Source organism: Poecilia formosa, unplaced genomic scaffold (genome assembly GCF_000485575.1).
Source record: "Poecilia formosa unplaced genomic scaffold, Poecilia_formosa-5.1.2 Scaffold448, whole genome shotgun sequence".
Lineage (NCBI taxonomy): Eukaryota > Metazoa > Chordata > Actinopteri > Cyprinodontiformes > Poeciliidae > Poecilia > Poecilia formosa.
In genome coordinates this window covers 311542-325458 of record NW_006800387.1, presented here as the reverse complement: position 1 = coordinate 325458, position 13917 = coordinate 311542, and the positions used below count along the sequence as shown (strand labels likewise).

General features: G+C 41.9%; 2 protein-coding genes across 2 annotated transcripts; both read left to right on the top strand.

The window, feature by feature from the left end:
• The first annotated feature begins 4385 nt into the window (after nt 1–4385).
• Nucleotides 4386–6390, top strand: LOC107833772 (uncharacterized). The gene is made up of 4 exons (XM_016663839.1): nt 4386–5128; nt 5406–5496; nt 5577–5674; nt 5789–6390. The coding sequence occupies exons 1-4, from the start codon at nt 4933–4935 to the stop codon at nt 6022–6024; spliced, it is 621 nt and encodes a 206-aa protein (XP_016519325.1). The 5' UTR covers nt 4386–4932; the 3' UTR covers nt 6025–6390.
• An 8-nt stretch (nt 6391–6398) lies between these two features.
• Nucleotides 6399–12229, top strand: fgf8a (fibroblast growth factor 8a). The gene is made up of 5 exons (XM_007577632.2): nt 6399–6489; nt 6577–6613; nt 7497–7677; nt 9300–9406; nt 11116–12229. Exons 1-5 carry the CDS (start codon nt 6458–6460, stop codon nt 11398–11400), a joined length of 642 nt encoding a protein of 213 aa, XP_007577694.1. The 5' UTR covers nt 6399–6457; the 3' UTR covers nt 11401–12229.
• Nucleotides 12230–13917: the final 1688 nt, after the last annotated feature.

The window sequence follows — 13917 nt, the reverse complement described above, 5'->3', positions numbered from 1 at the left end:
ACGCTTTATGTTAGCTTTTTATCGATCAAACATCTTCCCTCTGTGTGTGTTTCTCTCTCAGCAATAATGCAGCATCACTTCCCATTAGCATAAGGCCTTAGCTAGAGATGGATTGCCTCTCTGCTGGTCCCATCCTACAGGTGATTGATCTGTTAGCAGCTATTTCCCTTACAAACCTTTGATTAAGTGTTAGTTGTCTTTGCTTAAAGGGACCGGCGTGTGTGTGTGCGTGTGTCTGTGAGCTGTGTGACTGGAGGCCAACCCTCAGCGCCCTCAGCTGGATATCTTTCAGCTCTCTATTTAACACTGTTCTTTACATATTCATTTTACTACTGTTAGAAAACCAGAGGCTGTCTTACTCTCCTTGTGACATTGCATGTGTGTGTGTGTGTGTGTGTGTGTGTGTGTGTGTGGGTGCGTGTGCATGTGTGTGTCTATGCATTAATGTAAGTGTGACAATTTGCTAATACCAGAAAATAATAAAGCTTTATTGATCGTCCTTTCACCATGATGCATTCGATGTAGTGTGTATGATTCAGATCAGGAGGTATTTTAGAATACACACTGATCCCTACGAAGGGTTTCAGTGGCTCAGATTCTTGTTCTGTGAGGCTGTTATCACAGTGAGCCTGTTGGGGGGGGAAAAGTACATTGTCAGAGTTGTGCAAGCAAAGCTAGTCCAATGTGGATCAGGTAAATCAATCAGTCAATCAAATTTTATTTGCATAGGACCTTCCAGCAGCAAGGCATCTCAAAGTGCTTTACATCATAAAAACACAGACATACAAAGTCACAGTCACAATATTACATCTTCCCGTAGTTACACATCAGATTATTGATTATTGATTAATGTTTCATGATTATGCTTCAAAAGCAACTCCAAAAAGCTGAGTTTTAGTCTGGATTTAAAGGAGCTCAGTTTCTTCTGTTCTGCAGTTTTCTGGAAGTTCGTTCCAGATCTGTGGTGTATAGGAGCTGAATGTTGCTCCTCCATAGGCAGCATTCATATGTTTTTTTTTTTTTGTTTGTTTTTTTTCTTAAAGTCAAGGACCACTGTTTCATCAGGGCCCTTCAGAGCAGAGACTCTACCAAGCGTGTTTTTACATAAATCTATTGCAGTAGTGCTGATGCTTAAACAGCCCAGAGAACCTAACCTGTGAACACAACTGAAAATAATTCAATAACAAAAATTAAGTTAAAAATAAATTGTCAAAAAATAAATTGTAATATGCTCACATTTTAGTCTCACTTAGTAAACACCTGACACTTTAACCAAGCACTCTGAAAGATATGAAACCAATCTTTGCACACACAACAAGCAGGATTAAGCGTTTACTCTTTAATCTCAGATAGAGAGAAAAAGATCTTGTCCAGTTGTACCGAAAGGCTGTAGGAACCATCCAACACAGAGATGAACGGACCCCTACAGCAGAACAGATCCCTTCATTCAGGAGCCATTTGTTAAGCTCCTGTCCGTTCTCTCTATCATGCGCATCTTTCTCCATTTCAGAGTGAGAGAGAAGCGACGGCTGTGTCGATAACAGAGTCTTGTGTGCTGCGATTCAGGACATTTGATTGGCGGTTGGGGGTCGGGTTGATTGATAAGGACGCCTCCTGCTATCCCACTGACAGCTCCTGTCAGAAAGCCAGCTTGTTTCACATCAGACGTATTAAGAGGTACATCATGCTCACCTGCACTAAAGTTACACACACACACACACATGCCCACAAGCCCTAAAACACACACATGCACACAAACACACACTCGCCATTAGAGGAGCTAAAACAATTAGCTCATTCATTTGGTTTTCATTTCCAACGGCAGAAACTTAAAACCTGAGGTAGCTGCAGTTACAAATTTATGCTTCAAAAAAATGTGTCAGATTAATGTGACTTTTAATTGTATCACTGTAGCCTCTGCAGAGCTGTGTGTGTCAGTGCCGGTTTGTTGTGATAATAAAAACGTTTTTAGTATTGGTATCAATAAAACATAAGTCTTGAGTATTTCAAAAATGACACGAATGTAACAATTTTCCACTCAATGACAAGAACCGCAGAGCGACACGTGTAAGGTAAAGTAAATCCAATGTTTTACCATCAATGTTTCCTCTGATTGCCACAGTGACAGCCACCAACGACCTTCAGGCCGCAGCTCTTGGAAACTTCTTCTTGAGTTCAAATTGTGCATTTTAGTTTAATTCTCTAGTTTTAGTCTGGTTCTCCTTTGCATTTTGTGAGGTCATTAGTCTCCCTCCATCAGTTCTCCTGCTCAGAACTGTTCTCTGACGGTTGTTCCACCATTCCTTAAGTAGACTCAGCTGGATTTCACTGTCCTCCTCAGCAGCTAACCAGGTAACCATGACAACAGAACAACAATGTTCTTTTTAGCTTGCCATAAAGTTAACAGGTGTTACATCTTACTGTCATTATTATTATCTAAACATGTAGGACAACCTATCCATAATTGTATAGAATTTAATATATTTAATAGTAGCAACTGTTAACATTTGCCTATTTTATATTCTACTTTTAAGCATGATAGATACAAATTTTATGGATTAAAAATAATTACAACTTCTGTTGTCATGGTTACCTGGTTAGCTGCTGAGGAGGACAGTGGAATCCCTGACAGTAAAGATTCTGTTCATGTTGACTGCGAGAGCTTCGATGACCCGGCCAACTGTAGGAAACTGGAGGTCTACTGTACTTCTGATCGCCCCGTGTCTCTTTCGAGTCGTTGCTAATAAAAGAGGTTTTACGTCTCACTTGTATTTTTTAACTGTAAGTGTTGCTACAATGATCGGTTTAATAATTAAACATCAATGTCATTTTTTTTTCACAAAATGCAGTGAGGATTGGACAGTCACTCTGCTCAGACTAATATAATTAACCACATTTTTTTTTTGTGCAAATGCAACATTTGTCACACTGCACTGGACTGCTTATTTAAAGCAAAGAATTCCTTTACTGGCAATACATTGGCAAATTAAAAGCACGTTGCTCAACATGTCAATGACTTTTTTTGTTCTAAGTTTTTTGTGGGACAATATTAAAACACATCTGTAATGTCCAAGTCTCTATAAACGCTGATGTAACAATTGAAATATTGGCCTATTTCTCTCTCACATGCATGCATATCCGTCCTCTAAAGTATATTCTCAGACCGTTTGCTGCATACAAAGGTTTGAAGTCAGTAACTAGACAAGCTTTGTTTGTGTACGGTGTGTGTGTGTGTGTGTGCGTGCGTGCGTGTGTGAATCAGCAGTCAGAGATCTCACACACGCTGCTTCACTCAGGATCAGTCCCATTTGGTGGTCATCCTCTCAGGAATGCTGTCTGAGGTCAGGCTGAATGTTGGTGTCAGTTTCACTCGTCATGATTGAAAATACTGAGAAAACTGAACCTAACCTATCTGTTGGCCTTCACCACTAGTGATGTTATTTACCACTAGTGGCTAATCTTCACAGACTGTACAGAAAGGATGTGTTTTATTTAGTTGAGTAAGATTTTTTGACATTTTGAAAAGTCTATTCTAAGTATTTGGTTTTTTGACAAGGATTTAATTCTAACCTGTTTATAGGAAATGGTCAGTATTGGTGCTAAAAGCCCAGAGGGACAATGGCAGTTGTAGCTAGAGACACTACAATTGATTGTTAAGACTTTTTTAAACAGTGTGGTTGCAACAAAACATTGTGTATTAAACTTTAAGACCACGCCACCTATAAATCACCAATAGGCTGTAGGGAAAGATGGGCAGACTGGTTAGATACTCATCTTAACCCTGGTCACACTTGTCTTCTAGAAAATAATAATATAAAGGGAAAAAAAATAGAACTGTTGGAAAACAGAATTAATACGAAATTTGATTTAATGGTTTTCAGTATAGATAAATTAAAAGTTTTTTAAATTGTTCAATATTTAAATATAAAATTTTAAGGAGCTGCCAAGTTCACTCTGTAAAAGTTCAAAGAACAATCTCCACAGTTAGATTGTTTAGTTACCGCAGCTACAATCTGATGCCGTGAGTTTAACCTGTAAGTCTGAGCTCTGTTTGTTCACAAATGCATCTCAGATGAGTGGTGGAAGTTCATCCTCAAAAAGAGCTGAAGTGAGCTGTGACTAATGAGGATGACTGCTGAAACGAGAAGCCACGGGTACTCTGACCCACCACAGTACCTGTGGGGGTGTCAGGCCAGCCCACCGGAGGAGCTGTGAGGAAGAGGTAAGTGGTGAAGCAGAGGTACCTGGAGCTGATCGTGGGTGACTTTGAACCGAGGTGAACTGCAGTCGAGGTGGAGGTGGACACGACAATAATACAATCCAAGAATACAAGTCGATTGATCATAAACTTAGGAATATAATCATACAAATAAGACTAAAAAAATATCATGATTTATAAATAGCTTTTTAAATCGACTCAGTTTATCTTTATAGGATGCTACCGTTAGCTTGAGGGCCATTCAGAGAACCAGAACCAGATCTTAAAGCAACGTACAGCAACATAGCAACAACCCATATTAATCAAGAATCTAACATTGAATCAGATCATACTGTATCACTGTCATCATGTGGAGACAATGCAATGTGACTGTAGTAACAGGTATAAAGTTGCTGTTGAGTAGTTTCTACAGCTGATGTTGAACCGAGACTGTACTCGCTAAACAGACCATATGAGAAGGTTGCCATGGGGATATTGAGATCAATTAGCTCCATTGTGGGAAAGCTCACGAGGTCTGATCCTGAACACAGTGGAGTAGGAATGCCATACACTGCTCTGGTGACTCTGACAAAGACCTGATCACTTTCACCAGAGCGCCCACTGGTGGTTGACAGGGGAAGGACGACTCTGAGCGGTCAGCGCATCAGATTTCCTCCACTTTTTGACTTGTTAAAAACTAGAATCACAGCCGAAGCGATTACAGCCGATAGCTAATGTTATTATGCTTGTTAAGCCGACCTGGATGTTCTTGTGAGCCTTCAGATCAGCCTTCACTCCTCCCCTGCATGAACATGCAGTGTGATGTAATTATGCGAGGATGGAAAAGGTTCGTTCTATTATCCTCATTCATCACTCTGGACGAGGTTGTTTATTCGGCGAGAGTTTCTCTGTCTGCTGAGGCCGGAATGGGTCAAAAAAATCAATAAATCCTAAAACCACAATGATCCGTTACTTTTGGGTAATTAAGGATTAATTAACGATAATGAATGTGTGTGATTCTTCTGGGTTAGAGCAGAATTACTTTGTAATTATTCAGGGATTTCAAGTGATTTCTGCAGACTTTGAAGTGCGAGTGATAATTTATCCATTCATTAATTAATGAATTTATTTATTTATTGCACGGCGGTGAGGGGTGGGGTCAATAACGCTAATCACCTGTAATCCTTTTAATGTCTCTCGCTTTGAGGTGCCAATACACAAGACGAGCAGATTCAGGACCGCGCAACCCTGGAGGAGGAAGAAGAAGAAGTGTTGGGGCTGCGGGAGGAAGACAAGGGGTGGGTGGCCGGGTCGGGACACGACGGTTTGCGGGGTCATGAAACCACCTTTGCCTCTTAATGACAGTTGCTGCTTCCAGAACCGGACACACCGTCATTAAGACCAGACCCTGGGTCGTGTTGGACCGGAGCAGGCCAGGCTCCTCCTCGCTTCTTTCTGCTCCGGACAGCTCCCCAGGTAAAGGGGAGATAATAAAGACGGGGGGAGGGGGGGGGATGAGAGGAGAGAGGAGAGGAGGGGAGTGAAGAGGGACGACGGGGGTAGATAAGGGTATCCGCTTTTGTTTTGCAGGAAAGAAAAAAAGGGGGCTTGTTCTTAGCAGAGCCTTCTGGGTGTGTGAGTGCGGTGTGGGATGGGAGCAGAGAAAGGAAACGCGGAGCTTCCAGCCTTCAGTCCTGCCACAGAGCGCAGCAGCAGCAGCAGCAGCAGCAGTTACAGGAGCAGGGGAAGCATCCAATCACAGCGGCAACACTGACGAGACAGAGGTCGGTGGGCGAGCACTCAGCGGCGGGCTCACACTCACCTGAAGGCCGCAGATGAGGACGCGGTCCTGGAGGAGCTTTCTGACAGCGCGGAGGAGCTCTGCAGCGCTTCATCCAAAACTACTTCTTTCTTCTTCTGCAAGTGCACTTAGACTTTCTTCAGCCGTGACTCAAGTCATCAGTTTTACTCTCATCAGTGATCTTTTTTTTTTTTTTTTTTTTTAATCGTTGCAATTTCCTCTCTTAATTTGCTGGGGGGGTGGGGGGAAATGCAATGGTCGAGCGTGAGCCGCGCTGTCAGTACCGCTGACCTTTGGAGGATTTCACTGTAATCTGTTGGACTTGTCGACTCGACTGGAAGCCTTGAAAGAGCTTTGACTTCTGCGAGCCCAAACGGACACCTGCCAGTAAAAAAAAAAAAAAAAACATCCCGGAGGGTCTGTCCACCTCCATCCATCCATCCATCCATTCATCCATCATGCGGGCCGACCCATCCAGACTCCGCTATCTGTGAGAGCTTCCCTCCGTCTCTCCTGTATCCGCTGAAACATCACATGCCTGAATGAAATAACCAACTCTCCGCTTTCTTTTTTGTAGATTTCTGCACCTGTTTGTGTTCTGCTTCTATGCTCAGGTATGTACATTGTCTAAAAATTTTAACGTGGCCGCCAAACTAGGATTTATTTTATTTTATTTCATTTTATTTATTTATTTATTTATTTATTTATTTATTTATTGCAAAAGCCATTCAGATATGATGCAGTAATGGTGCACCATAACATTATGTGATGAAACACTATCTGACGGCTCCCACGGCGGACAGCGGGGATCACGCCGGCCCTGGCAGACGCCTGGCGGCCCATCGGGCAGGAGGAAATTATTTAGTGAAAAAAAAGGCATCAGGCAGTGTGTGATTTTATACTTAATTTGGATAAATTCATATTTATAGGCCTAGTAAACCAAAGTACCGATTCAGTGTGTTTTCACCCGAATAATCCAAAATTGATTCAAAAAAGTGTTTTTCTCTCTCTTACTCTCTCTCTGTGTGTGTGTGCGTGTGTGTGTGTGTGTGTGTGTGTGTGTGTACGCTGAGGCGGACATTCTCCTTACGCACAACCTGTAATCACAAAGTCCGTCCCTTTGGACGCGGTCACCGTCATCTGGCGGACGCTCTTTTGGAAGTTGTCATAGCAGCTTGTCAAAAGCAAAGAAAGAAAGAAAGAAAGAAAGAAAGAAAGAAAGAAAGAAAGAAAGAAAGAAAGAAAGAAAGAAAGAAAGAAAGAAAGAAAGAAAGACAAAACAAGTTGTTTTTTCTCATTACATATAACATTTCGTTGAAAAATGCGCAAAGTCCTGATTCTAATCGTACATAATTGGATCTGTTAAAATTCCTAGAATGTTTTTCAACAGTTTTTTAAAATATATATGAATCAAATACTAAAATGGCCTAGGTAGCAATTGCATAAAAAAAGAGAAGCAAGCACTGATAATTGTGATGCCGTCTTAATTTCTGACAGGTAACCAATCAGTCCCCGCCTAATTTCACGCAGCATGTAAGCGAGCAGAGCAAGGTGACGGACCGGGTGAGCCGCAGGCTGATCCGGATCTACCAGCTGTACAGCCGGACCAGCGGCAAGCATGTGCAGGTCCTGCCCAACAAGAAGATCAACGCCATGGCAGAAGACGGAGATGCGCACGGTATGAACACCGGTTCTTGTGACTGGTTTCTATCTATCTATCTATCTATCTATCTATCTATCTATCTATCTATCTATCTATCTATCTATCTATCTATCTATCTATCTATCTATCTATCTATCTATATCTATTTATCTATCTATCTATCTATTAGATATATAGATATAGATAGATAGATATCTAGATAGATATAGGTATCTATATCTATGTAATATAGATATCTATATATATGTAATTATTTTTTGTGTATATAAATTTTGTATTCATTTGCAGAAAATGAAAAATTTTCAAAATAACAAAAAAGTTGCAGTGTTCATATTGATTTAGAAACAACAATGCTAATGTTTTAACTCAGAAAGAGTTTAGAAATCAATATCTGGTGGAATAACTAAGAGATTTCCAGTGGGGTTCAGTGCAGTGGTGTCTTTTTTTTTTTCCAGATCTCTATGTGTGTGTACTTTGAGTCAGTACAGAACATGTGTGCATGAAAGAATTGAGAAGCCTTCTGACACCTTTTTCAATCAAAGTTTATTTTTGGTTCATCATTCAACAACCTAAAGGTACACAAGCCATTAACTACCCAGGTGGAGGGAGACATTCTGAAATATGCCCCGCAGGTTATCTTTGGTGCTAGAAGGTGATCTGCAGAGATTCTGTATGTCTGGAAGAGCCATTAGATGTTCTGCCTCCTGAACATTTCCTGCATAGCTTATCTTCCCTCTGCACCCCCACCTTTCACCCTCGCTTCTTGAAGCAGGCCGGGCAGTGTTGTTGCACGCTGAAATCCTCATGGCTCAAGAAATGCAGAGGTTAGCAGTGTACTTGGTGTTCCTTTTAATTCAGAGGTCTCTGTACAAACCCGTCTGGTTGCCGGATGTCATTTTGTGTTAAGCAGCAGGAAGTGTGATGGAGACTTTGTCTCCAACATTTTGGTTTTGTTGGTCAATACTGTGCTCTGCTCTAACTGCTGGTTCTGACCTCAGCTGGAACTCGTATTTAAGTGAGTCGGCCATGACAATCCTCACTTTGGTTTCTAGCTGATAGTTTTGTCTAAAGTCTCGGAGTAGGTGTGATCTGTGAAACATCTGGAAAACAAGCTGTGGATATGCGGAATAATATGAAACTGAGGCAGGATACAAGATGTTGTTTTTCATTCCAAAAAGTCTTGACTTTATGCCTGTTAGAATCTTGTCATGCTATGGAGATAAATGTGAAGGTTTATGAGTGAGGCAGGCGATTCAGGGATTCTGAGCGACTCGCAACACGCTGCTAGAATTGTCTCTTCAGCTTTCAAAGAATCAACAGGCACATGGTTTTATCATTTTGTGGGAATTTCAGCTTGCATAAATCTCCAGGAATGCTCCCATAGGTTTTACACAATGTGTGTGTGTGTGTGTGTGTAGGTGTGTGTGTGTGTGTGTGTGTGTGTGTTTTGGTATGTTTGTGCAGGTCTTGAAATCCTCTCAAGCGGTTGTTGTCGTTCATGTACGTTTTTCTTTCTTTCAGCATAGGACTCATTGATTTGCATTATGTTGAATTTTTCAGAGAAAATTCAAAGTAGGCTTGCTGAAACCTTTAATGCATCGCTTTCTAAACAAACTGATCTTTCTTGTCTCCCTCAGCGAAGCTCATTGTAGAGACCGACACGTTTGGAAGTCGAGTTCGCATCAAGGGAGCCGAGACGGGCCTCTACATCTGCATGAACAAAAAGGGGAAGCTCATTGGCAAGGTGAGGACAAGAGGCTGGCCACCCAGCTGAAGCACGGAGAACAAGCCGACGGCTCGCTGCGGCTCTGAAACCTCTGAATGTTTAGATGAGAGTCGATATCGAACTGTTTGGACTAGAGAAATGAAAAAGGTTAGGGTTGCCTTGGGCAGGATAACCTGAATGAACAGGGTTAACGTGCCACGATGGTGAACTGCTTAAGATCCAAGGGACAAGTAACAGGTATACAGTTAAATGATGGCCTGCAGAAGGTAGTGTGCTTTACTTTAATTGACCCCCTCCTTTGTTCTTGTTGTAGTAGGGGTCACTCCTTTTTTATTGGTGTCAACTACTCCCCTGGCCTTCAGGGTTCCCCTTCAATTAGAGGAAACATGACAGGCCTTTGAGGGGCACTATAAATAAAATGTATTATTTTTATAATTCGAATAATTTTTAGTCCAAAAGTCGAAACACTGAACACAGTATACCTTTATGTCAAAATATTCACCTGGCGGATCCCTAATGAAAGCACCGAGAGGCAAACGTGGGACAGATTCAGATTGCAGTTCAAGCATTCGAGTGTCCATATTGGAGTTTAGTTTGGGATCGGCACACGATGCTCTGTTGGTGTGTGTCAGAAGCTGAGGTTTATGCCAGCACCTTACTCTCACTGCGACGGGCTAATAAACAGATTCCCCCACCTTTTCCCACTCACCCTCCACCCACCCAGCACCCTGCCTCAAACACCATCTGCCCCGAGTCACAGTCACAGTAGACTCTGGACTTGGTGTGTGTGTGTGTGTGCGTGTGCCTGTGTGTGTGCATGCACGCATGAGCAAAAGACACAAAGAATGAACATGCAGTTTGGGACGGATGTATGTTTGTGGGTTCATCTTGGCTATTTTTAAAGCACCCTTTGCCCATAAAGGTGGGTGGTTGTTACAGTAGGCCAGAGCGGAGCAGATTTACATCACCTTACTGTATGTTTTAGTTGTACATGACGGCTCATGTCAGTGACTGAAGATGCCACATCATTCAAACTTTAACCAGGGTTTCCCTCAGTGTATTATAAGCCTGGCGGGCCACCAGGCTAAGCATTGCTTATTTATTTACGTTATTTTTTTTTTTTAATCTTTGCATTTTTTAAGATGTTGTAGTTGGTGTTCTGGTGTTAATCTTCCAATCTTTGAATAACATAATTATCAAGTGATATTTTCAAATTTCCTGTCAATTTTAAACATTTTTTAACTCAAAAACACAACGGGCTGCTGGATGAATGATTGCCCTGGCGCCCAACCACCGGGTTTAGCAAGTTTTCTGGGGGACACCTGCTTTAACCATCTCTGAACTGTTCTGTTGGTCTGGAGTGTATTCAAAATCAGCATCAGAGCATGGCTGTGATATGTTGGATTTTATCAGTGGTGGCAAGATTTACCCACAAACACAACAGTAGATAAAACTGGGAGTAAACCTGACATTTCATGTTAATAAAGGCCTTTTGGGAGGAGAACCTGCATCTACCTTAAAAGCTTTGTAGAGGTACACTTAAGGCGGGTAAAGAGTTGTTGCTTGCTGACAGTACCCATCACTCTGATCTGTAATGACTGTAGCATCTGCTCCCTGTGTGTGTTTTCATGTGCATGTGAGTTAGCATGTCCAGGTGTCGCCTTTATATACCTGTTGTTTCCATCTGCAAATCTTAGTCAAGGATTTTGTAAATGACTTTCCTGCAGGAAAACGGACAGGGCTGCAACTGCATCTTCACCGAGATTGTCTTGGAAAACAACTACACAGCCCTGAGGAACGCCCGGTACGATGGCTGGTACATGGCCTTCACTCGCCACGGACAGCCACGCAGGGGCTCTAGGACACGCCAGCACCAGCGTGAGGTGCATTTCATGAAGAGGTTGCCGAAGGGGCAGCAGCCCATCCATCCAGGTCAACATCGGCCTTTTGACTTCATCCACTACCCTTTCAGTCAAAGGACTAAACGCACGCGGTACTCTTTACAGCGCTGAGGTGGAATAGAAAGGCCCGGAAACAAAAAAGGGAGGACAACAGAACTTAAATATTGACTCAAGTACCAAAACATTATGAGTCCCTCTCCAAAATGAACCTTTAGATATTTTTTCATACTGTATCCTAACTCGTAGCTTATTTTCAAATGTTCTCAAGTGAACAAAGGAAGTTCATGGACATAAAAGAATAAGAAAACATACATATAAAAATCTATTTTTGTACTCCAGACTTTTTTCTTTAGCGCTGAGAATTTCTTTTCCTCGACCCCGTCATTTGTCTTTTTTTCAGCATCTTTGTAGAGTGTGTCGTTTTGATTTGTTGCGTATCATTTTAACTAGAAGAGACGTTTTTGTTTTTTGGACATTCGCCTGCCGCTCAAGGAGACTTGAAGGACCCTGAGTGGCCGCACTGCCAGGAAACGCTGAGTTTACGGACACACTGTGAGACACGGCACTGCAGAGCGCAGGCAGCAACAGCACAGGGGAGGGGGGACACTTTGGTGTTTAGGCTGTGTGCCAGACGCTTCATCTTTACTGGATTCGTTTAAGCAAACGGAGCGCTCATAGCATATTATGGGACGATGTGGCAGCTATAATTTATATTAACAGGTTTCCTGATCTGATTGTAGTGACTCATGTACAAAATGTGTTTCACCCCATTTTGCCCCCTCACCTTATGGGTTCTTGTTTCACTCTTTATGTCTGTTTTTATACATATATAAATATATTTTTATTTGAGGATGTGCATAATAATTTTAAAGATGGAATATTTATTTAAGAGGTGTAATAAATGTACATTAGGACACTGACATTAAACTCTTGTTTGATACATGCTTGCTTGGGACTCGTATGTGAAAATCTTCACAAATCAGCGGCTGGCCCACGTTTCTGTCCTTCGAGCACAACCTCAATGAAAGTATTTAAAAGAAAAAAATCAACTTTATCCTCGGTCTGAGCAGTGTGCCGCAACAATGAAATGTGACAAGACAGCAGGACGAAATTGTCTTCATCCTCTTCACATGGTTGAAAGGTTGTCTGGACATGAACATCATGGCTGTAGAAGGAAGGCAATAATAAGAAGAATGTTTTCTTTTTGCTTGTTACTCCATCGACAATTTATTGCTATTCTTATAAATATCAATAATTACCTAAAGTAAACATTGATGTAGTTTTTGTTGCTCAACAAATAGCTTCCTGATTGACCAACCGCTTCGATGTCTTCCAGTCCTCACCACAGACGTAGCACCAAAATACATTAAGGATCTGCTATTATTGTTTGTTAATACAATCACAACAGATCCTTAACTCGGGTCTAATAGTTCAAGTATCCTCTGCATCCCCAGAATCTGAACCAAATATGAAGATTCAGAGTATGTGTTCTACCATTCCCTGACCACTAGCTCATACATGGACTAGTCTGCAGGTGTAAATTAACACTAGAGCTATAACCTGCTATCATCTCTCAGTTTTCAGGTTAATGCATGTTACACTCTGTCCCAACTAGAACTAGACTAATCTGAAACTGACTTTCAGTAAACTACAAAAATGCTGAAACACTTCCTTTACATCAGGACTATAAAGCTAGTTTTTAGATGTGTGTTTGATCAGTAACTACTGGAACATCATCAACTGTAGTCTGTCTTTCAACCACTGCCCTATAATGTTTTGACTTGTTTTTTGTTGTTTGTTTTTTTTGGCATTTTCCTTGTGATCATGTAAAAAAAAAAAAAAAACACTCTTCATTGCCTTATCCAGATCAACCATGTGTATGCTTTGTCTTCTCAAACCCACAGTCAGTCATGGCCAGTGGCGAACGAACACTCACACTGAGCTGTTTGTCACTGTGAGTTTCTCAATGTAAAGGGGAGTTTCCCTTTCTGCTCTCACTGCATTGCATGCTCAGTGTGGAGAATTGCTCCGAAGTCAATGACACACTGCAGGTGGCTGTCCACTGTTGCTACACGCTTGTGCAGGAGGTGCAAATGATGCAAGTCAATGACTCCTTGTAATCCGCTGGGTTTCCTCAGTTTGGTCCTCAGGAGTTCAGTGGCCTCTATTGTTCATTACTGGAAGAAGTTTGGAACCAGCAGGACTCTTCCTAGGGCTAGCCAGCTGTCTAAGTTAAACGATCAGGGCAGAGATCAGGGCAGAAGCGCCTAGAGGAGAGGGTGTCGGGAAAACCCAACAATCTATCCTAATACTGTCAGAGATCCAGCATGAGGAGACAAAGATCAACATCTTTAGTGTGAATGCCAGGGGTTATGGCTCATTACCAGGCCAACACCATTCCCTACAGCGAAGCATGGTGGTGGCAGCATCATGCTATCCAGGTGTTTTGTACCAGCAAGAACTGGAAGACTAGTCAAAATAGTGAAAAATATGAATGGAGCAGTTTACAGAGACATCCTCGATTAAAGTGCTTAGCTTTAGACTTGGGCGATAGCTAATTTTGTAGCAGGACTACAATCCAAAGCACATAGCCTTGCTCTAAAAGGAGTGACTTTAGAACGGTTCTGT